Source organism: Chamaea fasciata, unplaced genomic scaffold (assembly GCF_029207755.1).
Source record: "Chamaea fasciata isolate MVZ Bird 193981 ecotype frontalis unplaced genomic scaffold, bChaFas1.0.hap1 SCAF_12, whole genome shotgun sequence".
Taxonomy (NCBI): domain Eukaryota; kingdom Metazoa; phylum Chordata; class Aves; order Passeriformes; family Sylviidae; genus Chamaea; species Chamaea fasciata.
Window position 1 is genome coordinate 7,767,301 of NW_027094097.1, and position 26,900 is coordinate 7,794,200.

Below are 26,900 nucleotides of genomic sequence, written 5' to 3' on the forward strand. Positions count from 1 at the left end.
TACTTCTTGTAACTGTATAAAGTGTGTATTACTTCAAAAGTAGGAAGCGAATGGCTGAATTTCATTATTTCACTGTGTCGTCTAATTTAGTATTTCTGTGTGCTGCAATCCAGACAGACCTGTTTATAGGCTGTAAAAATGTGAGTTACAGAAGTTAAATTACAAATTACTTGCTGTCCGTGCAATGAATGGGTTTCCAGTCTCCAAATGGATCACTCTTTCGCTGTATTTCTAAAACTCGGCAGCTATTGTATTAAATAATTTTACTGCAGTTTGTAACTTCCTTTAAGAGCTCCTTAAGTGTGCAATATGAACAGAGCACATGTGCAATAGGATAAAGTCATTGCCTGATTCTTGGGTGACTCCCTGTGCGTTTTCTCTTTGTTTAACTTTTACTCTCAGTGTAGGAGTAGATCAAGTGAATTATTTCCTTAGGAACTAGATTTAGATCCAATGCTGCGATCTTCTCATTCACCATAATATAGAAATCTACTATTTCTACAATTCCGAGTGATTGCACAGCCTAAAGCGGATAGCATGGGAAAACCGCCACTAAAAGAAAGGGTTGTGGCAAATCACTGCAACAGAAATCAGAGCTAAAATGCTTATTTGTGTGATTATTTACCATGGATACAAACTAGCAGCTAGATATGAAATAACCTCAGCCTCACTTCAACTCTCTTGGTTTGACGCAAAATAGGACAAAGGCACAACATTAAAAAAAATTCTACATTCACTCAGTTACATGAGAGTCACTAGAACCTGTGAGTCAACACACTTCTTTCATTTAACAGAATATGTCTTTCAGTGTGTTGGGGTTTTTTGGTTTTTTCAGTCAGTTCAGAAACTGGGTAAATCACTAGAGTATGCAGAAAAAAATGTGCAGGAAACACTTTAGGGCTTTTTAATTTTTATTTAATATAACATGAAAGAGCAAGATCCCATTTCTCAGTGAAAGGTAACCATAAAATAACAAATTAAGGCCTTGAAAGAGCTTCAAGCATTACTGTGCCTTCTCATTCCCACTATACTTTACAGGTACCCAGTCTAGAATTCTCTGAATGAACTGCTTCATCACAAGAAAATCAAGTATCATTTATCCTTTAGTCCATTTTGTCTGTAACTGGTCAGGTCTTTTCTCCTGCCACAGTAGCAATTTTTAAGTTTTAATGACAAATGTTTGCTGATGGTGGTGGGCAGTAATGAAATGCAACAGAGCTGTGTATCATACAGACATACTTTCATTTGGATTTGAATTTAAATTATGTCTCAAAATAAGCAAACCAAATCAACTGATGAAGTAATTCTTCAATATTCTCCAAAAGCATTCTGTTACTCACTTACTAGTTTCCCTTGGGAAAGCCACACATTGTGATGGCTGCGCAAATGAATACCGCAGCTTCCAGAACCATGCACAAAGTTAACCTGATCACCTGGTTCTGAAACTCAACTCTATTCTTTCAATCTGCTTTAGACACAGCAGCTCATTCACTCTGCCTGAATGACCTCAAGGTAAGCCCCTATCAGGGAATGCCTGGCAACCTGAATCAACCGCCTTTAGGTGAAGGTTTATTAATAGAGTCCATTCCTGGCAGACCCGTCCTCTTCCGAGCTGCAGTCTCTATTTTCCGTACCAGGTCCACATCCCACCGATGGGTGACAAAACTGACCACAGCTCCAGGTGCCTTGCTCCCAACGCGGCCAACTCTCCCGGCACGGTGCAGGTAGTCCTGCAGGGTGTCTGGGAAGTCATAGTTGACCACCAGCTCCACGCTGCTGGTGTCCAGCCCCCGCGAGGCAAGGTCAGTGCAGACAAGGACAGACACATCACCCCTCTGGAAAGAGGCAAAGATGCCAGCTCTAGCAGCTGCCGACATCTGCCCCTGCAGCCTCAGGTGCTTGATTTTGTGGTCGTCCAGGATATAGCCCAGCCAGTTGACAGTGCTGGCACTGTTGCAGAAGATGAGAACAGCCCCGCCAGATGACGGGCGCTCCTTGAGCAGCTGCAGCAGTTCGGGCAGCTTGTCTCGGCCTTTGAGGCGGACAAACTTCTGCTGGACGTGAGGGGGCAAGCGGTGCAGGCTCTGGGTGCTGAGGTTGACAAACCGGTCCACGTCAACGAACTTCGCCAGCGTCTCGGTGAGTCCCGCGGGGAAGGTGGCTCCGACCACCACCACCTGCGTCCTCCCCTCGTCGGGACCGGCCGGTCCGGGAGCGCCGGCGGCCAGCGGCGCGTGTGCCAGGATCTCGTCCAGCAGCTCCGCGAAGGACTCGTCCATCAGCGAGTCCGCCTCGTCCAGCACCATCCAGCGCAGCCTCTCCAGGGCCAGAAAGCGCCGCCGCAGCGCCTCCCGCAGCGCGCCGGGGGTGCCCAGCAGCACGGCGGGGCCCGGCGGCGGCGCCCGCAGCTGCCTCCGCAGCCCGCCCGCGGCCCCGCCGCCCGTCAGGCCGCGCACCGCCAGCCCCGCGGGCGCGCACAGCGCCGCCGCCACCGCGCCCACCTGCGCCGCCAGCTCCCGCGACGGCAGCACCACCAGCCCGCGGGGCGCCGCCGGCCCCGCCGCCTCCGCCGGCGCCTCGGGACGGCCGAGCAGGCGCTCCAGCAGCGGCAGCAGGTACGCCAGCGTCTTCCCGCTGCCCGTCTCGGCGGCGCACAGCGCGCTGCGGCCGCGGCGTAGCGCGGGGATGGCGAGGCGCTGCACGGCCGTGGGCCTGCCGATGGAGAGCCGCTCCAGGCCGGCCAGCAGCGCCGGCTGCAGCCCCAGCTCGGCGAAGGTCGGGCCCTGTCCCGTCTCAGCCGGCGGCGCCTGCAGGGCGGGAGCCGCCTCCTGCGAGGGCTCCAGCTGGAAGTAATCCCCGTACGCCTTCCGGTGCTTCCAACCCGCCGACACCAGCGGCGGCTGCTCCCAGCGCCCCACCGTCTGCCAGCGGGGCTGGCTCAGCTCCGGCCGCCGGCTCCGCAGCAGCAGCTTCCCGGGACGCGGCGCCGCCGCCGCCGCCGCCTGCTCCCGCCGCCGGCGCTGCGCGCCCCGCTGCAGGCGTTGCCGCAGGGCCCAGGGGACGCGCACCACGGCCCCGGGGGGCTGGCCCCCCGCCGCCGCCGCCGCCCCGCTGCCCGCCGGCCGCCGCGGCAGCAGCAGCGGGAGGGCGAGCGCCGGCCCGGCCCGGCCCAGCGCCATCGCGGCCCCCACGTGGGGCGGCGGCGCTGCCCGATGACGCCTGAAAGAGGCGCCGGCCCCGGCCCTCCCCGCCCCGCCGGGCCGCGGCACAGCCACGCGAGGCGGGTGAGTGCGGCGGGCGGTGCCGCTCCCGTCGTTCGCCTTTTTCCGCTGCCGGCTGGGAGCCCTCCCCGCGCCGCCGCCGCGGGAGCGGGCGCGGCCCTGAGGGGCTCCGGCGGGGGCGGCGCGGGGCCCCTCGCTCGGAACGGAACCCGTGTGGCGGGGAGCGTCCCCCGGCTCCCTCGGGCTGGGTGAGCCCGGTCCCCCGGCGAGCCCAGTCACACCTGGCGGGGCACCCACCGCCCCTTCCCGGCAAAGGACGCATCTGTGCGTGCGGGTAGGAAATGACGCTCCATGGCAGTCCCCCTGGGCTCTCTCTTTCAGGTGGTACAGCGACGGGAATGACGGTGAACACACCGCTGTGCTTTAGAGGAAAGAAGATCCTGGCTCCGATGGTGCGGGTGGGAACGCTGCCAATGCGTCTGCTTGCTCTGGACTATGGTGCCGATATCGTGTACTGTGAGGTATGGAGAAGGAACAGATGAGGCGGTTTTATCTGATAACATTATTATTAAGGAAAGCGCAAATGGACTTTTTTCATTGAATGACTTGTTCTTTTTACACATAGTTTTCCATTAAAAATGAGGAAAGAAGAATCTTTATGTCATGAGGCGTTTCTCTGAGCCATTCTCAAGTTATGGCAAATCCATATTTTAAGGCTGTTCAGTAACTTCAAGTAATTTGGACAAAACACCATAACAATTTCCTCAAGTTGTACTTTTACTTGTGTTCGGGGGGTAGTATTTTTTTTTTTTTTTCAGTAGAGTCAGAACTTTGAAGGAACTTTGAAGACTGACTTCATGTCTCATCTGGTTAGTTCTGCTGTGCATCCGTGTATTTCAGTCATAGCATTGCTCTCCTTGTTTCTTAAACACTTTTTTTAAAGCTGGCTGAAATTGCGGTCTGGGGTCTTTAGCACTAAACTATGTGGACCTGTTGGAATGGGTCCAGAGGAGGCCACAGTAATGATCAGACTGCTGCAGCACCTCTCCTACAAACACAGGCCGAGAGAGTTGGGATTGTTCTCTCTGGAGAAGAGAAGGCTCTGAGGAGACCTCGTTGAGGCCTTCCACTAGTTAAAGGAGGCTTTTAAGAAAGAGGGTAAGGAACATTTTACAAGGACAGATAGTGATAGGACAAGGGGGAATAGCTATAAACTAAAGAGAGGAGAGTTTTAGATTAGGTACTAGTAAAAAGTTCTTTAAACAGAGAGTGCTGAGGTACTGGAACAGGTTGCTCAGAGAAGTTGGTCTCTCTAGATAATTATTTAATAAAATGGGCAACTGCTTAGATCTGACTGGCTGAAACAATTCAACTCACTGAGATTTTTTATCCTTTCTACTCAGGAGCTGATTGACATAAAGATGCTGCAGTGTAAGAGGGTTATAAATGGTAAGTATGGCATTTCTTTTGATAATACCTGTAAGAAGTCTTTTTTCTCTTTTAAGAGAAAGGGTAATTATTCCTCTGAAGCATTTTTCTAGTAATTATAGTGATGTATCAGTACATATAATCTCACTGAATTGTGTCTAGGGGCTTAGAGTGAGCTTTTGAAGTGCTACCTTAGACTTGTCTGCTGCTCTCTAGTTTCAAACTTCCAGTTTGTTTGGACTGCAGTAGAGACAGTTTCCAATCATGAGTCTTTTCGAATGTTAGCTGTTTGTGACATGATAATATACACACCTTTTAGTCTACTGCAATAAGGAAGCAACACATACAAGATCTCACTGTTGGTCATTCATTTATTAACTTTAAGTCCATAGGCTGGACTTGGAATAATATAACTGTCACTGCAAGTTCTTAAAAGGGTATCTTTGAGACCTGGCCCTGTTTGAGTGGCATAGAAACAGTTGTTTGTAGTGTCCCTGCGGAAGTTCACTACAAATCTCCTCTCTCCTCTTGCCACTTCTCAAAAATAGTACTCTTCATTCTGGCTGAGTCATCACTGGGCTTTGATACTTTTCAAAGAACATCAAATGACTTTGATGGCATTTCATTTACATACAAATGACATGGTCATATGACTTTTTAAAATTTTTACATTTGTATAGAATTTTTGTCTGTTTTATCTGTTTCTCATTTCATACAGAAGTACTTGAAACAGTGGACTTTGTTGCACCTAATGAAAGAATTGTTTTCAGAACTTGTGAAAGGGAGAGAGAGCATGTTGTCTTCCAAATGGTAAGAAACCAGATACTCTTCTAACAACTTAGTTAAAGGAGGTAGTGCTGGTGACATGTTGATGTCTGTCTAAAACAGCTCTTCCAGATGCAGACTGTCAACTTCTTGGTGTTTCAGGGGCAAGTAAAGTTTCACACCAAATGTGTTGCGGGATTTCTGAGCTGTTGGTACAAGTCAAGATTCTACATTGTAAGCTGTCCTTACAGCTGTTTTCTGAAGAGGTGATTAAGATAACCTCTGTGCTCTCCAGCAGCTTGTTTTTGTAACAGGTATCTTAGACACATTTCCAAACTTCTGGATGCGGAAAATAAATTGTGCTGATGTCTGATCGCACATTGAAGTTTTGCACTGTCCTGTAAACGGTGTCACTGGAAAGACTGAAAGAAGTGGCATTGTTTAGTATAGATAAGAGAGGATTAATTTGTGCATTAGCATGGCACAGATGGATTAAAGATTCTCTCTGCTGAAGAGAAGACAGTAATTTGCTCTTAGAGACCATTCTCTGTAGGACAAGAGATGGATGTTAGGCTTGGAGCGAGAGAGAAGCATGAGTGGACTGCATCAGGTACAGAAAAGACCTTTTTCTGTGGTAATGTAGCCCTGAAATAGGTTGCTTGTAGAGTCTGTAGAATTGTTATTAGTGGAGCTTCTTAAGAACATTAAAATAGGTATCTATTGCTGGGGCCTAAGAACATTTGATATTGCTGTAGGTGAAGAGGGCAGACAGACCTCTTTGGATCCTCTTTTATATCACCTTTTATCACCCAGTGGCTGACTCCAGTACATGCTGTAGGTAAATGTTTGAAGTATCCAGTGTGCCTCTGAATGGGTCTCTGTGTGTACTAAGTGCTCAGAACAAATATGGTTGTACACATGTGCAAGTAAGCACCTTGTTTTTTTTATTAATTTGATTATATTTTATGATTGTAAATCCTCTTCTTTTACCAACAGGGTTCAGCAGATGCTGAAAGAGCCCTGGCAGTAGCTAAGCTTGTGTAAGTCAACTTCTCTCATCCCCTTCCCCCCATGGGTTTGTCTGGGATTTATTGTACAGAGGAATTACTGTAGAAGACAGTTTTTTATTATTTAGGGCATAAAGTTAGCTCTTGATAGAACCAGGAGAAGTGCAGCTGCTTAAATTCTGTGCTGGGATGGCTTTTTGCTAGTGCAAGTGTGACCTTGATCTCTCCAGTATGAATTTCCCCGGGTATTGCCCAGCTGCAAGACCAATATACCTGAAAATGTCCCTTACTGTTTGTGGTTTAAAGCCTCCAGTAATGTATTGTGCAGAAATGAAGGTGGTCCTTAAAAAGGTGGTTTTAAACCTCCGTTTAAATAGATGGAAGTTCCAATAGGATTTGCTGCAGTGATAGTGGTGAGTTTAGTGGTGGATATACTTTATATCGGATTAAGTATATAAAAGTTATTTAAGATGAGTATTTGCAGCTTCTGCACAGCACTGGTTACTGAAACCTGTGGACAATCTGATCTTCAGACCATCATTAAGGTTTATATATTTAACTAAGTGAGTAGCTAAAAATTCAAATAAACTTTACCTTAACTTCTCATTTAAGCCTTAATGATGATGGAACAAATTACACGGAAAGATATCTATTTCTTGATTCTTGTTCTAATATGCTGAAAATATTTTATTTTTTCCTTCTCTTTCAGAGAGAGTGATGTGGCTGGTATTGATATCAACATGGGATGCCCAAAAGAATATTCTACTAAGGCAAGTGGATTTTGATTACTCCTGAATGAACCTTTTCTGTCTTGGAGCTATGGAGTGTGGAATACGTGGTCTGGTTTTCAAATTCAAGCAGTAAAATTTTGGTTCAGAAAAAATTAAATTTAGTTTTTTGTAGTAAACAGAACACTCTAGAAGGTGTCATGGCCCTAATACAGTAAAATAAGATAGGCTGTTAGAAAATTAAATTCTTAAAGGCTAGATAAAATTAAGTGATTTGTTTAGGGTTTTTTAATATTTTTCTGACATCATTAATTTGTTGGGTGAGTGAAATAAGTTCTGCCTAGCCTTAATAAAAATTGCAATCACAATTTGTCATCTGAGCAAATAGATGGCAAAAACCAACCACAACTTAGTAACACTGAATTCGATTATTTGTCAGTTTTAAATGGGAGGACAATGGATCAGTTAAAACCTGGGGTTTTGGGAGGGGGGGCTTTGTAATAAAGCACATGCAGTTCTAAATTAGTCCTGTATCAATGACTAGAACAGAGCATTCAAACTGGTTGTTGGGACTGTTAAACCACTTGGTGTAGAGATAAAGGATCAGTAAATTAGACCATGGCACTCCATTTTGATATAAATGCTCCACAGAACTATAATTAAGAACAAAACACCAAAATATCCATCTTACACTAGGGTGAAAGATCAGAAGTTCAACTGCTGATGGATGGTTCTTCTCCAACAATACTTCTGGGTACAAAAAAGTTGTTGGCCTCTGCATGTGTGTATGCAGATAAAACAGGGTGGGAAGATCAGCTAAAATATTAAATTGTCCATAATTATGTCAATTGTTCATTATTTCTGTTCAATAAAGGTACTTAATTTGTCTTAGTCTGTTTTTTGAAATGTGTAGACAGAAAGTTCTGACTTAAAGACCTGTCAACTGTAGTGTGTAATGTTAAAGCAATGAATCTGTTCGGCTGTCACTTAATGAGGGGGAAATAGATGATTATATTTGCTAAAAATAGCTTTTGAAATCCTGTCTGCTCCCTGAAGTGATGAGAACAAGTTGATGCCCTGAATTACTGCTTAATTATTCCAACACAGGTCTAGGAAATGTTGCACCAAGGTGTTCACTAATGCTCTCATATTTTAAATTTTGCCATTTTTTCCTTAATATAACATTGTGCTTTTGTTGTGGCCTGCTATTAGGCAAAACAATTGAGTTGAAAAAATATGTTTGCCTAGTGGGTAATAGCTTCTGTCTGTTTTCCCAGGGAGGTATGGGAGCAGCACTGCTGTCTGATCCTGACAAAATAGAGTCTGTAAGTATCACCTGGTGGGCTTGGAGCTGCCTTGGAAAGAATTGTGCACTGTGCTCTGCTGGCAGCAGGAATGAGTTGCACAGACAACGAATTTGTGATCACTAGAGTGGAATACTCAGTTTAGGACTCTGGAGTTAATGTTATAGATAAATATTCCTGGTTTAGTTCTCCTTGTCATTATCTGGACTATAAAATTGCTACCTTATTTTTTTCAGTTTGAAAACTTCCAGTGTGGTGCAGTATTTGTGAGTTTTATGTGTCCATGCGTGTAATTTGAAATTATCAGAGTTCACTGGTCACATCATATTAAAAGCAGTGTTGAAACTCCAGCAGCAGTTAATTGCTTTCTAAAAATCCAGTTGAAATCAACAAAGAAGTGGAAGTAAAAATGTCTTAGACGAGAAGTAGGCTTGTGTATCTACTGTATAAAATTATATGTTCAGTTACAGATTGTGAATGTCTGTCTAGTATGTAAGATCCTTACAGAGGAATAGAGTACAGTGTTACATTATTCTAACTTATTTTCAAGAGAGAAAGGAGGAGTTTTAGTAATGCCACTGTTGTGATCAGGTTTTTGTCTTCTTTTTTTTTTTTTTTCCAGATATTGACCACCCTTGTTAAAGGAATTTGTAAACCAGTAACCTGCAAAATCCGCATTTTGCCCTCAGTAAGAACACAAATCATTGTGCTGAGGTGTTCAGCTGTTATTTCTCTAATTTCCTGTCAGTTAGAATATATGTTGTTCTAGTATGTTTCACTGTACGCCTGTTGCTGTGAAATAGCACTTGGAATTACAATTTCTACTTAGGATGCTGTCCCACCTAAATGGTTATCTGACCTGCAGGTGCACAGAGACTGAGTGTGGGCTTGTCAGAATCCATGATGTGCAAGGGCACAGAGGCTTTTATCCTCTAAATTTCACAACTAAGTCATTTTTATGTCATAGAGGTACAAAAGGGTGTAGGAGCACCCTTGAGAACCCCTCAAGCAGCCAGTAGATGCTGTTAATTCCTGTTTTTCACATGGGGTAGCCAATAGATGATTGTTTTCTGTTCTTTCGGACTAATTCTTCTTCCATACTGTTTCCCTGTTCTTGCAGTTAGAACAGCCAATGAAGTTACAGGGTCTGTCTTTTTCAAGATCTTTTTCCAGACTTTTTTTTACAGCTGATGTAGCTTCCTTACTGCCTTTTTCTTTTTTTGCAGATGAATTCTCTACATATTTTTAAACCTCCAAGAGATGATGGGCCTTCTTTTTTTAAAGACTGATTATTTTGCAATTGGATATTTAATTACCTGCCTAGATACTGTGATTGCATATGACCTAAATAGGTATTTCAGTAGATGGATGAACTGTACCTGAGCCAGCTTTGTTCAGAAGTCATTTATGTGTTGGGATAAACAAAGCTTGTGTGGAAAGAATCAGTAACCCAATCTAAGATCATTTTGGTTCTGAAGTATTAAATCAGTGATCTGGCGCCTTTATCCTAGAGCCTCTTCCTTTTTGTTCCAAGCTGGTTTTGCATAATGTCATCCATCAGAAAAGCAAGGGAGCTTCTGGCTCTGCATCCCTGCCAGCTGGGACATGTTGCAGTTTCTAAAGACTGAATCTGATCTGTTTGGGATGAGCCACAGATACTCCTCCAGCTTTTGAAAGGAAAATTCGCCTTACCTTTTCTTCATTCTCCCTTTCCCTAGAGATGCGTAAGACAGGCTAATGCAGCAGTGTGTCAATTTTATTTCTGCTTATTAAGAGCATTTTACCTCTTTGAAGATATACTTGGCTTTTTGATTTACTGGGCATGTATGAATATCCTTAGAATTTTTTAGATGCTGGTTAACATTTTTAAAGACATCTGAGAGGAATATTTGTAGTTGTGTGATTGCATGTCAGGTTGATTTCAGAAGACATCCTCTTACTGAAAAGCATTTTAATTACAGTTTACAAAGTAGTCATTAGAGAGGACTTGCTAATGAAATGTTCCAATCATTTTCAATTGACAGTCTGAAAACCTGTTGGAAAATGCTCTCCTTCTACAGAGTATTATGCCATCTGGTTTGAGAAAGTTTGTAATCTATAGGTTCAAGGAAGCATTGAAAATGGGTTTTTATTTTTTCCATAGCATGTTGTTCTTTAACTGAAGTATATATTAAATGGTTGTACATGTTGTGTTACTGCTGAAAGACAGGAATCGCATCCCTCTTGATAAAAGACTTGCAGCATTTGTTTGTACAATGGTCACATGATAGTTATTCCTTTTGCTTTGAATTAAAATCACGTCAGTCTGTCTTATCCCTCAGGTTGAGGATACTGTGAATCTGGTGAAGAGAATAGAGAAAACTGGCATTGCTGCCATTGCAGTTCATGGAAGGTAAATTGAATTTAGGCAAGAAAGACTTAGATTCATTAGTTTGTTGATAACTGTAGCACAGTATGATATGGCTGATGTGAGTATACTCTAAATGTAATATGTGGTTCTGACTTCAGCTGTTGACTGAATTGGTGTTGTGGGAAATCAAGTCAGTAGTTAGGGAATTGAACTGCTTGCTGCTCTTTTCCTACGTATTTTTCCTCAAAGACCAAATAAAACTAAAATTATCTTGCATACTTCTTATCCAAAAAATCAAAGACATAAAATAAATAAGCTGAAAAAGCATATCCAAATAATCCTTGTGTCATGTCTGCTGTGGTTTAGAGATCTATAAATTCCACAGGAAACCTTTGGTCTTGTCTTTTTTTTTTTGTTGGAAAGGAAGAAGGAGGAGAGGCCTCAGCACCCTGTCCACTGTGATGTGATCAAGGCCATATCTGAAGCCGTCTCCATTCCAGTAATAGCAAAGTAAGTTGGACTAATTAGCTCATTATGGTCAGATGCCTGTACTTAAGATTTCCAAGTGCAGGAAAAAGAGCCATGATTAATTATATTAGTGTTCTTAATTTTTAGTGGAGGATCTCATGACTTCATCAAAGAATATGCAGACATTGAGACCTTCCAGAAAGCAACAGCTGCCTCATCGGTCATGGTTGCTCGTGCTGCCATGTGGAACCCCTCTATCTTCAGAAAAGAGGGGTTTTGCCCCTTGAAGGATGTCATGCAAGATTACATCAAATATGTATGGGTTTTTTAACAATTTACTTGTAATTAACATTGTTTAGAATTATTAATCCAAATCTCACTGCAGTATCTTAACTCCTCTCCATTTCAAAGACTTGGTTCTGGGGGTATTTTAATGTAACGCATGTGACATGAGTCCTGCAATCAACCTCTGCTTCCTCTGCTTGATTTTTTTCAAGAAAAAAAAAAGCGCAGAAATCTGTATTCAGAAAACATGCTTTTTAGCCCTGGTTTCTTGGGAACATTTATTAAACTTACCAGGCTGTCAAAAATGTCAAGAAATTGAAAAATATGTAGTCCAACTCTTTTGAAGTTGCCAATAAAGTAATGCTGTTTTGTAGAACTGTAGCTCTATTAGCCAAGTCATCTAACATATAAAGTTTTATCCATTATTCAAAAGACAAATTTTTAATGTTGTAATAGAAAATTAGTCAGAAATCCGTAAGTTTGATCATGTCATCAATTCAAATTCTTTTTTTTTTTTAAATTTGAGCTTGCTATTAACCAGTTACTTACTAGAATATCAGTGCATTGCTAGTCAATGATGTAAACAGGCCAACTCTTTTTTCAGAAGTATGTGAGTCAGTTGAACTTTAGTTGGTGAAGTCATACCAAAATAATCAGATTATAGTCACATTCATGGGTAGCGTTGAATATGTTACTGAGAAGACTACACTGTGGTTTGCCTTCCAAAAATGATTGTGAAAGTCATCAAGAGACCATGTGCAGTACAGAAGATAAATTTGGTTGGTGTGTTTTTAAATGCTTCGTCTCTTTCCATCAGGCAGTGAGATATGACAATCACTACACCAACACTAAATACTGCTTGTGTCAGATGTTAAGAGAACAGCTGGAAACTACTCAGGGTAAGAAGCTGCACGCTGCGCAGACCACACAGGAGATCTGGTAAGCAGGATTTCAGAAAGCGAGTTGTACTCTGTCAAACTTGCACACCACTTCTCTGTCTAGCATTGCCTGGCATTTCTGTCAGGAGAAGTTGCAAAAACCAAAAATAACCCAAAAAAATCCAGATGAGAGATGTGAAATAACAGAGTAAACTTTTCCAGGTTTCCTTCATACTCAGATGTTAAATCGTTAACCCTAAAACTCTCTATATTTAGCACACTAATTTGAGTGGTGCTTCACTGAGTGACAGGCATTTATCCAGTACTTGCATTAAGTGATTAAGAAAAATTTCAGCTTGTCTGAAATTTTGTGGAACTTGTGTTCTTCCAAGGATATTTACTTGATTTAGCTTTCCCTCTTGCATGTGGGGATTTTAATGTTTCTGGAATATTTATAACATACTTGTTTTAAGGCAGGTGAATAAAGAATTTGCACAGAATTAGGGGGATTCAGGTTTGGGCACATCCCAAACTGAACAAAATAGAGCTCTGAGCTTGCATGTGATGATCATATCCATGTTGTGTTTTATAATTATCCTTCTGATGGAAGGGAGGGAAAGAGTCTCCCTGTTTTTTATAAAATGAACAGTCTGAAACTGTTTGATATCTAATGTGTATGAAAATGGAAATGTTGAAAGCTTAAAATATTTTGAAAAAGAATTTATTGGTTTCTAGCAAACCCTAATTAGCATTATGTTCATGTTCAAAATGGATGGAAATGCCTGCAATCCTTTTGCCATTTTATTGACTTCTACCAATTTTGGCTTTCTATAAATAATTCTGTCCATGATTTTTATATTACAGTACAATGAAGGGAACTTGTATTGCGTATATAAAGGGAGCTAGACTTCATTATTCTAAAAGGAGCAGTGGAATCCATGAACAACGTTTAAACTTTGCAAGTCACCTTTCACTTTGGCAACTTAAAGAATTTAACACTTTTTAGTATGCTAACAGACTATCTATTTTGATTATAGATTTTGATTTTAGGAAGAAAGATATAGTATAGATTGGAACTCAAATCTTCTGCAACTTCAGTAAAGTCTTAGCCCAAAGGGTTCTTCTGGTGTTTTCTGGTGCATGGATAGCAATACATAGTATGTAAAATAAATACTGTAAAGTAAGAGTTTTACACAGTTTATTAGAGACGTCACAGTTCATACACATAAACACTGGATAGAGATCCAAAACTATGGGGTTTATGTGCTCTGCCTAGTAATTCTTTTAGGGGCTTCCAAAACCAAACTCTCTCAGTTTTTGTACATGTGATGCAAAACCAACTTCGAAATGGGCTAAAGCAATGTGTGTGCAGGAGAGGGGGACAGAGGGAGCCATTTGAAAATTCATGAAACTGCTTTTTGCCAGCAAACTTAGTCTTTTAACCCCTGTTCTGAACAACCTGTTTCATGTCCAGGTAACTGAGGAACATTCAGCTTTTTAAAATGCACCAGTTTATCTTCAGACAATAATAATACATAATTCTGCTGTCTCCTGGTGGTGAGGATGGGTTACAGCCATTTGAGCTTTAACCTCAGTCCTGAATGCAAGAGAACAGCCTGCTGCTCTTCCCACAGAACATTTACGTAGCATGTAAATGTAATAAATTGCCTTCCCTTAGAAGCATAAGTCAGTATTGTTCAGCTTCATTGCTTTTTTGCTTGGAGCATCGGAGATGGCTTCATGGGCAGAATTCATTTTGTCATTGAACAGCCCCATATCAACCAGCATCCTCATAATAGAAAGTAAAAGTTTCTTTTATGCTGCAGGTTTTATTGCCATTATCATCTGCAGAAAATCAATAGTCTCAGTTCTTCAAAGTAGATCCAGCCTGCCATGAATTTGAAATTTAAAAGGGTTTGAGGCTTTTGCCTTTGACTAAAATCCTGGTTGCTCCTTCTCTTTATTTGGGCTTGTGAATAATACCCTGAAGTCAAAAAATCTGAGATTTTTGAGGGGTTTGGATGCTGTAGTATTTATTGCATACAGTATTTCAATTCCCTATAATTAGAAGAAGAAACTTTTTCCTATTTTTTGCTCCTATTGCCCTTGTGGAGCTGATGCACCAGGAGTCACTCTGAGATGTTTGTTTGCTGATTCATCCAACTGCAAGTTATTAAATGAGCTAATAACTTGAACATTTCAGGACCTGTATTTCTGACTGATTCTGCCTCCACTTCCAGGCTACAAATTGCATATGTAGTGCTGGAAATCAGAACATTCTTTTTCTACTTGTAGCTCAACAATGTCTGGTAAGAATTGGAAGAGAAACAGTGTAATGTCACCGTGCAGGATATAGCCACTTCCACTTCATTCTCTGTACTCTTAACATATACTATAAACACAACTGACTGAAAAATATATAAACTGATCTCTAATATAAAGGAATATTCTGTTTGTTTGAATAGTGAAGTATTTGAAATGGGTGACTTCTATGAAGAAGCCACAGCTATTTTTGAAGCAAAGAAAACATCCCTAGAAACCAAGATGCAAGATGAAGATGACCAAATGGAAGATCCAGATGTAATAAAAATGGCTGTTAGATTTGACAAGTAAGCATGCAAATCAAGTTTTTCACTCTTTTGCATCTCTGAATAATAACTGTGAGGTTGACAGTGTCTTAACAGTTTTTCTGAAAATGTTGATTTGCAGAACAGCACTTACTGAGGGAATTCCTACAAAGGAGTAAGTGAACATCATTGTGTGATCACCACTCTTCCTGTGCCATTTGGATGTTGTAGGATGTTCCTTTAGTTCCAGGCTTCCTGAGACTGCTTAATTCTCTCAGTTAACTTATCAAAAGTGCTGAGTGCTCTAAAGGCAAAAAAAAAAATGTAGAAAAGTGTATTACAAAAATGTAGAGTTCAGTTATTTTTAGTGAAACTTGACTGAAACATAATAATTTTTCCATAAGAAGTCCTGAACAAATTTCTTAATACACTTCAAACAGAAGCATGCTCATCTGAAGTCTTCTAAATGCGTTCTGCTCAAAAAATTAATTCATGGAGTTGAATTCTATTTTATGTAATTTTTCATTATAATCTGTGAAGCCTATAGAATTGCTGTTACTTTCAAAGTTAAACTCGTGTTTGCTGGTTTTGCTAATAGGCCTATTAAACAGCTCAAAAAGAGTGTGATATGTAAAATGCTCCACAAATCCAGTCATAATGCTTTAATATTAGAGGATATATTACCTGACTCCTTGAGAACTGAATACAGATTTTACAATAGTTTTTTGTTCTGCCATGTGCGAGGGGCTGTAATTGTGTGTCAGTAACTGAATAAATCCCTACATTTCCTGCTCTTTTTTCATTTGATTACTGCTTCAAAACAGAAGCAACCTCTCCTTTCTTCTACTAATGTTTAATTGGTGCTTATAAGCAGTACCAAACTGTATCTCTCTTCTGTGTCACATATTTAGTTAGAATCTCCTTTCTTGTATCTTTTCTCTAGCTGTATTACTGCTGGATGTAAATGTTTGGGAAGAATTAATAGAAAACTTCAGATTTTATTTTGGATGTTTTGCCACATCTATTACTTGAGTTATCTAATGAGGGAGAAGCATCTTTTTCATAATTTGAGCTGTAAAATTAAACCTTAAATAACTGGTAGAAGCAATACAATAAGCAGTACGGTGTTTTAAAACAGAACTTTGTGCACAGTTGTTGACCAGAAACTTTTCTGTTTAGGCGAGAATATCCACCACAGATCACTCCAAAAATGTATCTTCTGGAATGGTGTAGGAAAGAGAAGCATCCTCAGCCTGTTTATGAAACTGTGAGTCAATGAAAAACCCTTTCAAACCTCTTCCACTGTCTTGTTACTTGTTATTCTTGTCTTTATATCTATGAAGGAGTGTTGATGATGATGATGTTTCTTCTGTAAATTACATGACTGGTTTTTGACAGCCCCTTTCCTTTTAATTCTTTTCTTGCACAGGTTCAAAGACCACTGGATAGATTATTCTGTTCAGTAGTGACAGTAGCTGAGCAAAAATACCGATCAACTCTGTGGTAAGCCATCCTTAATGGGTTTTCAGCTGGGTTTTTCTTTCTGAAATGTTGCTTAAAAACTTGCATTAAAGGGGTATTCCAGTTTATTCCAGTTGACTTTGATAAAGATCAACTAAAAGCTACCTCCTAAAGCTACCTCTAGGAGGGAGGAAGGATTAGAAACTTCTGAGAATTGCATGTGACAAGAGGAAATAAGCACTGGCATAATCTAGTAAACGGTTACAGATTTTAATTCACTTTGTGTTAGTCCGCAAGTTGTATTAGAGGGGGAGCAAATAGGTGACCCAGTTCCAAATAGGTGCCCCATGTGATGAGTTCAGAAAGAAGCCAAGAGGGGCAGAGGGGAATGTTGGAGTAGCTTCTGTCTTCAGCCGCTACAGCAGATCCATTCCCAGTAAGAAGTCAGGACTAAGTGTCTATATCCAATGAAGCAGAGGACAGTACACTGAGTTCTTAGAGATCGCAGTTAATTAGCAGCTACACCCAGGGCTGCTCTAAAGTTTCATGATGGTATTTTATACAATCATCTATTAATGCCGGAGTTGACTTGAGGCATTTGCACCTAAGGTGATCTTGATTTAACTGCAAAGCTACAGCTAGCATTGAACATTTTCAACAGGACAAGTGCACACAACTGCTTTGCAGCCTTCCACTTCAGAGACTTTAGGAAGTTATGCATGGCTGATACGAAATTTTGAGAAGAAAATGTTTTCAAATACTGACTTCCACAAATGTGTGATGTGCAGTCTTTCTCAGAAATGACAGAGTTTTTATTATTATGGAACAGTTCCTGCTTTTGTCAGCATCAATGAACTTGCACATCTGCCAGGGAGTATACTTATGCCTGAGCCTCTTTCAAGAAAAGTGATCCTTCATAACTCAGTTTTGTTTAGTGATCAGATTTGTAAAAGCTACCTGTCTGAGGATTGTGTGGGCCAAACACACATTGACTGTGTGTGGCTACCTTTGAAATGGAGTTTGAGAGACAAGAGCTGATGCCTACAGATTTTCTAGGAATATTGCATCAGTAGTGATGCATCAACACCTGACACCTAGCAAGATTGAAATAGTTTCTGGAACTGACCTGTTTTGTTCCTTTGCTGTGAGATGGCTACAAATGCTGTTCGTTTCATGATGTTGCATCAGAGACAGGAAATTGTCTCTTGGCAGTGCAGAGACCTCAGTTTCTACTTTTACCTGTGCTCTGTGTGCTTGCTCTTCAGGGACAAGTCCAAGAAACTGGCAGAACAGGCTGCAGCTATTGTCTGTCTGAGAACATTGGGTGTCCCAGAGGGGAAGCTCTGTGAGGGAGAAAATCACCTGATTAACAAACGCAAGAGGGGAGACCAGGAGTGCTTGATTAGCAGAGACCATGGAGAGGATCTTGCTGAACCTTCCCATAAAAAAGCAAATTTTATTGAAGAAACTTCTGACATGAATGTGCCGAAGATGCCACGATAGCGTGGAAGTCAGAGGTTCCATGCCTGTGCAGCTACAAATGAGTTCCTGTTTGTATATCTTGCTGTTCACATTTCATTTGGATTCTCTCAGAGACAGATAAATTTCCCAGTTGTGAAAAATGCCACTGAGATGTTTACTGTTCATCACTCACTGTCCCTATGGTGCCTTTCAGATGGTAATTAGGAACTTGATTTTAAAGAACATGGAGAAGTTAATCCCAATAATAAACTTTTTTAAAATATCAGGTATTTTCAAAGGAATTTTGTCATTGGTTTCATTACTTGTTTTTTTTTATTTTTAATAAGTCTACAGTGTGCTGGTAAGAGATGTATTAATACATCATCCACAAGCAGAGGAATGGAACTCTGTACTGGAGCTGTGTAGTTAATCAGAAAAATCAATGTAGGAAAATAAAAGCAGAGTAGACATGGTTGTGCCAACTGAGTTTTATGCATGTTTTGCAAGCTTTGTTTACACCCCTCATGTATCAAGAAAAAGGTTTCTTGCAGAGAGAAGGACTTAACGATTGGAAGACAAGCATTAAAATAATGTTCTGTGATAATTTCTACTACGTTTTACCCTTCAGAATTATGACAGTAGAATTAAACCTCCTTTCCTGGTCTTAGGTGATAACAATTGTGTCTTTCCAATAAGGAGCTGGAGCCAAACCTGGTAGCAATGACTGTTCAATGAAGGCCCTTTGAGTTTTTGTCTTTTGTACTTGAAAGTCCTCACAAGTGTCTCCAAGTGAATTACTTGTAGTAATGGCCATCCAAATAGGGCCTTGTGTGTTCTTGAAATGTGACCTTGTTTGTCTCAGTAATCAGCTGTTGGTGATAGAGGGGTCTTGGATCAAAGGCCCATGTTCTCTTCTTTGTTTTCCATCATCACAACTTCCTATTAAAGTAAACTGTAAGTAAATGCTATATGCCAAGAGAGGATACAGACCCTGTCTGATTCATGGCAACTCAGCTGAGCTTGTCTGATTTAAATTAGAGTTCTGAATCCTCAAAAGAATGCCAAAAGAATTCAGAGATTTCTGTTATTAGCAGTTTATTGAAATGGTGGCTTAGTTTCCCTCAATAGTGCGAGGGATCTTGATTCATAAATAATCTTTCTGTTTAAAAACTTGGTTCTTTTCCTCAAGTGATAGTGCCAAATTAAACCATTCTTTTAAAAAGGAAGAACAATATCTCATTAGATAATATTCAGGGTTGTGAAGTCAGAATGTCTGCTATTTTGCTTAGAAATCTATAGTAAATCTGTAGATTAGTAAATCTGTACAGTCTATGAAGAAGGAATTTTTTCTTGTTCAATTTCTGCATTGCAGTAAATGCACTTAAATATGTTTACATTTGATATCATTTTAGTGCTACAGTTTTACTCTGCAGCTCTAAAAAAATTTGCAGTATTAATCAGAAATTTCAGAAGTAGCCCTTTTCCTATTATAAGTTCTATCTGGATATCTTACTTTTGTCAGAAATATTGGAGCCATAATAATAAAGAAAAGGTCATTTTTAGGTCGTACTACCAGTGTGGTTTGCAAGGTCTAATGTAGTAGAATCATGGAATGTTTGAGTGTGGAAAGGACCTCTGGAGATTGTGTGGTCCAAACCCTGTGCTCAAAGCAGAGTGAACTAGGGCAGGTTTCCCAGGACTGTCTAGCTGGGTTTTGCACATCTTCAAGGACTGAGACTCCACAACCTTTCCTGGCAACCTGTTCCAGTGTTTGAGCACCCTTAAGGTAAGCAAAAGTGTGGGTTTTTTTCCTTCTTCTACATGGAATATCCTGTATTTTAGTTCGTGCCCATTTTCTCTTGTCCTGCCACACAGGAAGGAGCTGGGTTAGCCTCCTGTCTGTCTGTCTGTCTGTCTAAAGGGAAAATTGCATCTTTGGGTAATAGAGGTGGTGGTGCCTAAGTACAGCGTGGACTTGTATGGCAGCAATTACTGTGGATCAGTGGAAGTTACAGTGGATTGAGATGAGTTTATAGATAGCTCACTCATAAGAAGCATTGTGTTTCTCTTTGGACTCAGAAAAAAACCCAAAAAATTACTCAGGAGAAAGTGTCACCGCTGACTTGAACTTCTTACGGAAGTGAGATAAGATTATTCAGTTTGGGAGCTGAGGCCTTCATAACAGTATTTGTACCTTGGGGGGTTTTATTTCTGGTATTTTGTCACGTGATGTGAATGTGCATCCTCCTGCCTCCTTAGTGAGGTACAGCCTGTGCAGACTTTTCTTACTGCTTCCTTCCAGCCAGTGACTCCATGCAATTCAGAACACGGGTTTGGGGTGAGAGGTGGGTGTTCCAGTGCTGCTTGAGAAGGTGTAAATCTTGGGTTCATTTGAACAGCTGAGCAGATTTCTGCAGGATGCTGTCAAGAATTCATATGTAACTGTAGTTGAAGATAGTTACCTTAACACAGGTTGTATGAGTACCAGCCTGGAGGTGCTTTACTACTCATTTTATATTACAGAATATGTGCCTTGGCTTGGTTGATGGAGACAATTGGATAAAACTGGCTGCATAGTTTGGCAAGAGTGAAAAAAAAATTCTATGTTAACACTTGTCTGCTAAGTGTGTGTATTAAATCAAATGGGTGCTAAACGTTGTGGGGGGGGGGGGATGTTTCTGTTTTCTAATAACTGCATGTGTTCAAATCCTTCCTGAAATTATTGCATGGTTGCCAGTGTCACACTTACTCCTCAGCTCTCTGGACCGGCTGTACACATTAACGGGGTTGTCTGTGCTGTAGTTATGGATAGGCCAAACAGAGCCTGTGAAAATGAGAGTGAGGAGTCACTCTGTTGGAATGAGCTTTTAATGCTAAATATAGAAGGGCTGTAATTCTGGCAAATGGCTAGAAAGTGTAACATTTGACACCTTTGATCGGTTTCAGGAAGAGCCAAAGAAAAGTTGCACTTATATATATGTGTATATATATATATACACATACATATATATATATATATATATATACACATACATATATATGTGCTTGTCAGAATGTTGTGATTTAATGTATTTCTGTCTCATGCTTTGATTCCTTGTAAGTCTGTTACAGCTAATGTGTGACCACTTACCTTGCTTTGATCATTCAATTCATCCTCACCAGTTCCACAGATAGGATAACTGTATTTATCATGTATGTTTCCTTCTCAGCACTGGTGGTAAACTCATTCCTTCAGTCACTAGTGCTTTCCTCCTAGAAATCGGTACATTCACATTGCTTTTAAAGAGCAGCTGGTGACTGTGGGTTTCTGCCTTGCTTCTCTCCCTGCTGTACCTTCCAGAAACAGAAGGTGGCAGGTTTTTTTATTGTTTTCAGAAAAATACGCTGACTTCTGCAGTATTTACCAATCCAGCCATTGCACCTCAGCATTCTTGCATAGGGTGTCAATTGAAACCACAGCTGGATTTGAGGATATTTAACTTTCTTTTCAGAAACTTTTTTTTAAAATTAATTTTAATGTGGTGTGAATATGATACTTGGTCAATACTGATGAAAGCTGTGCTCTATTTTAAGTATTTGCTTAGTGAAAATGTTTCACTATTAATCCTATGGAACTCTGTGAAGCAACTGGAGGGCTTTTTGTCCCAGGGGTACCATTAGCCAACAAAAAAGCAGTTGTATTTATTTTTTGGTAGTGATGGTGCAGAGAGTATTTGTAATGATCCCTGCCAGAGTGTGGCCCATGGGTATGGGGAGACCTGTAACTCGTACTCCCTGTATTTTGCTTACTAGAAATGTGAATGGGAATGCAGAGATATTTTTACCAGCCTTTAGTGTGGATGCACTCACTGTGGGTCTACCTCCAGGGCCTTGCTGGCTGGAATGCTTTTTGGAATGTCCCGGGCTCTGAGCCCAACCCCGCCCTGGAATGTGAGGTTAAATGTTGGCGGTACAAATACAGAGTTTGAATATCAAAATCCTAGAGTTCCCCAGCGCTGCAGTTTCAGAAACTGGCAAGTGAGCCACATGTCAGCTCAGCTGCTCTCCAAAGAATAAGCATGCCTCGGGTTGCTCGGGAAGGAGAGGGAGGTGGGATGTTTTTTGTTTTGGTTTGGTTTTCACTTACTCGTTAGGACACGCAGAAGAATGTGCTCTTCAAACACGTCAACTGGCAAGATTGTGAGAGGTCCCAGACAGGTGTTAGCTGGAGAGAGTCTTCATTCACAAAAGCGTTTTACTGCCATTCTTTAATCAAACCTAGGAGCTCAGCATGATGAGAGCTATTGCCTTTTTAAATAGGAACCTGCTTGTATTTGGACTCCGAGTCAAGGAGTGATGAGATGGCCTGTAAGGCTTCAGTTCCATCTGTGCCTCAGTGCAGGAGGCCAACACTTGAGGCTTTGAGTCAGAGGTGCTGATGACAAAGCTGATGAAAAACATTAAAATCTAAACATGGAAAGAGAGCCTTTGGTGAGGAGGGAGTGCATCATGTATTGTTAAAAAACAGTTGCCTAGGTCAGCTAAGGAGAGGAGCTGCTGAGCTCCAGGGGGAGTCTGGTTCAGTCGCCCGTATTCCAGGGAGCTCTAACCTCAGTGGACTTTTGTGAGAGGAGGCTTAAAATATGCCTCACTTGTGGTGTTCACTTAGCTCCCAAATGAAACCGTGTTGCAGGAGCTAATGTGAATCAGCTGTTAAACATCTATCAGTTAAACAAATAAATACTTTTGCCTTGCCCTGGTTTGGTGGGAGAGTCTCTGTTTTCTGTTTTTAGAAAATTATTGTCTGTGAGATATCCTCTTGTGAGAGTTTACAGAGCACTGTAGTACAAATCTGATACTTTACTCAATTTAATTTTCCTTGATAAACTCTGTACGTTTGTTAATGCTTCAGTATGTCATTGTGTTCCAGTTCAACTACCTTTAGAAATTATTGCTTGGTGATTGGAACCAACGGATATAATCTATGTGTAGTTGTGAACATGCTTTTTCTAATTAGTATTCTGTTGCATAGAGCTGGCAGAACTGGATTTGAATACAGATCTTCAACCTACTTTTTAGCTGGTATAAAACTGTATAAACACGTTCCCTTTTCTAATAGTTTTTTGTTGATTTGCAAACTTCTAAAAGCAGTGTTAGGCTGCCCATGCCTGTGCACTTGCCACTGCCTGTCCACAGGTGTTAGCATGGATTGTCAGCAGCTGGTCATGGGCCTTCGTGTTAAACTTCTTAAACAGAAACTGATAAAGTGGTTTCCCTCATTGTGGTCAAAGAAAAGCAAGCATTGTAAAGATACTTAACTGAAGCTAGTACATTTTTACCTTTTCTAATCTCAAGTGTTGGAAAATATTATCTTTTTGAGTAAAAAAAAAGACATCAGGCTGTAATTGAACTTCATTCAGAAGCTTCTCAGTGGTTTGGTTCAGTGTATGCTTATTTACTTAAGAAATGGACGACTGCAGTTTTCTTTAAGTTTTTCAGGCAGCAAAAGTTTGCCTTTTTTTTTTTTTTTTGGTGGTAGTTTACTGTTCAATTAGCTCTCTGAATTGCTATAAAATTGAAAGCAAACTTTCTGGCAATCTGTGTATCCATTCTCGTTGCACACTCATATGAAGTCCTAGGCAACAAAAAGTTTAAAAGCTGAAACCATGGTTTTCTTTTGTGCTGAAATATAGCCAAATCCAGGACACCAGACAGAACACAAGTAAACATGTGTGGGTAGAAGCACCTACATGAGCCACAAAACCCGTGAGATCTAAAGAGTGTTAAAAACAATATGGGGCAGTTTCACTTGAGCAGAACTGTGCATTTATTTCCCCTCTATGGCATACAAAAGGGATGTTTGTAAGTGTGGGTTTTTTTAGAAGTTAATTTAACATTGTTTATTCAGATCCGTAGGTGGAAGGGAATGAAAGGTGGAGTGCTCACAAGGACATCAGAACGATAGGATTTCAGAGAGTTGCAATATTGGGACTGCAGGATTCAGGCAGTAAATCACTGCACAATTAGACCATGATGCCTACCTGTCACATCAGTGGCATGGTAATTATGTCGTGCTGCCCTGTGACATTCTCTTATTACAGCTAATAGTAGCTTTCATATTTTGCTCTACCTGAACATGGAAAACAGTTGTAGTTCTTAGAAAGTTTATAGCCTGTAGGCTACAGAAATACTGCATTATGAATGCTGAATTAATAGGGATTTAATAAATTGCCTTCTCTCCCATTAACTTTTATCAGCTAGCCAAATGTTGCAATGCAGACTGCAGAATCAGTGGTAGTTTGCTCACTGGTGTGAGTAACATGCATGACTGTGCAGCATGACCTGAGAGTGCATATCCCATAATGGCAGCAATGCTGGGTGAAGGGATAGAGAGAGAGAGAGAAAAAAATAAATTAAGATTAGTCACTGCTGTCTTTCTGTGCAGTAGTTCTGGTACAGCATTTACCCACAGATTCAACATTTACCCCTTTTTCTTGTGCTCATATTTAGTATTTAAACTCATGTCTATAGTAAGATTCTCCATTCTTTGTTAGAGGCAAAATGTGTAATGCAGCATTTATTGAAAGTGATGCCTTATGCCACACGAGCAAACACAGCTCATAGTAGGATGGAGGAAAGAGTTTCCATTTCACTTTGTAGAGAAACACGCTGAAGACAAACAGATTTGATCCACCCACACTTTATTTTCTTCATACCTCTTCATTAAAAACAAAATCAATTTAGATGAAGAGGAGATTTTACAGAAAAGGTTGATATATTTTCATGAAAGGAAGAGCTAACCTCATCCTGTTAGAAAACATCTTGCATCTTCACCTATGACTGCCTGACAGCTATTGTGTACTGTTTTCCCCTCAGCCCAGCCTGTGAATTCACCGGATCAGCTGGTCGCAGAGAACATCTCACCCACACAGCTCACTCCTCTCACTTCCCCTGTGCTTCAGAACCCCCCATGGCACTTTACTGACACTGCAGGCTCACAGTCAGCAGCTAATTGTATTCCTTCTTGCATTAGGAATATTTATTGGCTGTTCTAGGACTGTGACTTAAATTTATTTTCACTAAATACAACCCAGCCCTTAGAGAAGAAGCCATCTGCAACTTTTTAACAGATTTTGGGATATTGACAAAAGATAATCTTAGCATATTGATGATACTCTTCACTCAGGTGTGTGTGGGTCAGGAAGAGGGTTTTCAGATGGTGGTTCAGGATAGCTTCTCCTCACTTGTCTTCTTAGCCTCACTAAGCTAAAGTTGGCTTTTGTAAACACCTTTCTTTTCTTCCACTTCAGTATTTAGAGTAGGCATGTCAAACTGACCAGTCTTTTTAACTGAATATAAATAGTCACCTTGTTAATCCTGGAATTTCCATTGCAATCCTTTCTTGCATCCCTGGGTGAACTAAAATGAATTTGGGATGCAGCTGTTACACCTGAACATTATTGTGCAGGTATTGACTTCCATTCAAGAATGTTTTTAGCTGGCGTGACAAAAAAGTACATCAGTTGTTTTCCAGTCTGGTCTGCAAAGATTGTTTCTGTAGTAGAGGTCATTACACAGCTTTTTCCTTGACGTTTGTAGGGCACACTTGGCAGCATCCAACTGCTGCCAGTGTTGGTTTTCCTTACATTGCTTACTCACACTGCAGCTGGGATCCTCAAGAGAACGTGTGCATGAAACATCCTGTTGACAACCTCTGCACAAACATCAGTGGCAGAAAAAGGGCAATTAAAATACTTCTTCGTCTTTTCAAGTACAGTATCTCCAGATCAGGACTCAGGTCAGTGATAAGGGCATCTGTGGAGTTTGTACAGTTACTGTCTGTAATGTAGCTGATCTCCTGAAAGAATGTAATAATTTTCACTCTTTGGCACTTCTATGCAAATTAGCAGAGAAATTAGTGCCATCAGAAGATACAGACCAACAGATGCACTTTTCTGTTATGCTTCCTTGTGACTGGAGAGATGGAAGTGGGAAACGTCTGGAGAATTTCTATCCAGTATGCTTCACATTTACTGACTGCTCCATATTGTGCAGACAAGTTCATAAGCCTTGCATAGGTATTAAATGTATTCTGTTCATTTCTATGAATTAATCAATTAATGAACAATGTACAGTATTGAGCCCTGTCAACAACTTGTGTCTATATAACAGAAATATACCCCCAGTTCATGGTGAACTACCGTAGTTTAACACAAAACTTGCATCATGAGGATCTTCCTTGATAAGTGAGGAAGTGGCATGATCTGTCATTAGCTTCCTTCTAACGAGAAACAGGTATCTGCAACCACATCTTTAGACTCCCACGCCACTGTGGATATCAAGATGTTAAACTTGGTTTATTTTAAAGGTCATCATGTGAGATCTCATGCACAATTTCTAAGCCATAAACAAAACATAGCTCCATAAAAGGAAAATGCAGATTATCAAAAGTGAGTGAAACTTAACACAGTGTCTAAAAATAGACTCCAACATTACTTTTCTGACTCAAAAACATTAGCAATTATGCACAGGGTTTGGAGTTTTTTGGTTGATATGAGGAAAAAGTTCAGGTCTGTGTGGAATATAGTTTTATCTTCTATACAATAGCAAAATCCAAAATAGGCCAAAGTGTTAAGAGTATATGGAGCGTCTGCTGTGAAGTATTTACCGCCTAGGAGAACAAAGCTGAACAGTAGAGCAGACAGGATAGAACTACAAAGGGTGAAAGGTAGGGAGGAGCACAAAGCTGACTGACCCATTTTTCACTAGAGTAGAGGAGAAGCTGGAGTACGTATTTTTGCACTTTTTGTGCTCTCTGTGACAAGGATGGATGTGGTGAAGGAGGAGGAAGCTGAGGGACTCAGAATGCACTCATGGTATCATCAAGACATAGGAAAAAGAAAACCATCATACAAAGCAGCTTAAAGAATATGTTGTGGATGAACTGGTGAGCAGAAAGTTAAAATAGTAAGGGATCTGGGGTCACATGAAGCAATAT

The 26,900-nt window shown here is 40.9% G+C and overlaps 2 protein-coding genes across 4 annotated transcripts; one reads left to right on the plus strand and one right to left on the minus strand.

Annotated features, from left to right (window-relative positions):
• Positions 1 to 786: 786 nt before the first annotated feature.
• DDX28 (DEAD-box helicase 28) lies at positions 787 to 3,574 on the minus strand. Its single transcript, XM_066194328.1, is given in 2 exon segments — positions 787 to 3,539; positions 3,542 to 3,574. Coding segments are annotated over 2 exon segments (2,025 nt in total). The 3' UTR covers positions 787 to 1,547.
• Positions 3,199 to 18,409, plus strand: DUS2 (dihydrouridine synthase 2). Of its 3 annotated transcripts, XM_066194331.1 has the most exons (15): positions 3,490 to 3,742; positions 4,625 to 4,670; positions 5,368 to 5,459; positions 6,411 to 6,454; positions 7,131 to 7,191; positions 8,427 to 8,474; positions 9,076 to 9,141; positions 10,775 to 10,845; positions 11,227 to 11,313; positions 11,419 to 11,587; positions 12,374 to 12,495; positions 14,900 to 15,043; positions 16,181 to 16,268; positions 16,431 to 16,504; positions 17,728 to 18,409. In XM_066194331.1, the coding sequence occupies exons 1-15, from the start codon at positions 3,563 to 3,565 to the stop codon at positions 17,963 to 17,965; spliced, it is 1,530 nt and encodes a 509-aa protein (XP_066050428.1). In that variant the 5' UTR covers positions 3,490 to 3,562; the 3' UTR covers positions 17,966 to 18,409. The 3 variants fall into 3 exon arrangements, with proteins under 3 accessions (XP_066050426.1, XP_066050427.1, XP_066050428.1); XM_066194329.1 differs by lacking the exons at positions 8,427 to 8,474; positions 9,076 to 9,141 and adding an exon at positions 3,199 to 3,284 and having other exon boundaries at positions 3,603 to 3,742; XM_066194330.1 differs by lacking the exons at positions 8,427 to 8,474; positions 9,076 to 9,141 and adding an exon at positions 3,390 to 3,469 and having other exon boundaries at positions 3,603 to 3,742.
• The last annotated feature ends 8,491 nt before the right edge of the window (positions 18,410 to 26,900 follow it).

Excerpts from the sequence above, each read along its gene's own strand:
- DUS2 (XM_066194331.1), top strand. The coding sequence starts at position 3,563 with ATGACGCTCCATGGCAGTCCCCCTGGGCTCTCTCTTTCAGGTGGTACA. Across the intron at positions 6,455-7,130 it reads CTGGCAGTAGCTAAGCTTGT|AGAGAGTGATGTGGCTGGTA; the intron begins GTAAGTCAACTT and ends CTTCTCTTTCAG. Across the intron at positions 12,496-14,899 it reads CAGACCACACAGGAGATCTG|TGAAGTATTTGAAATGGGTG; the intron begins GTAAGCAGGATT and ends TTGTTTGAATAG.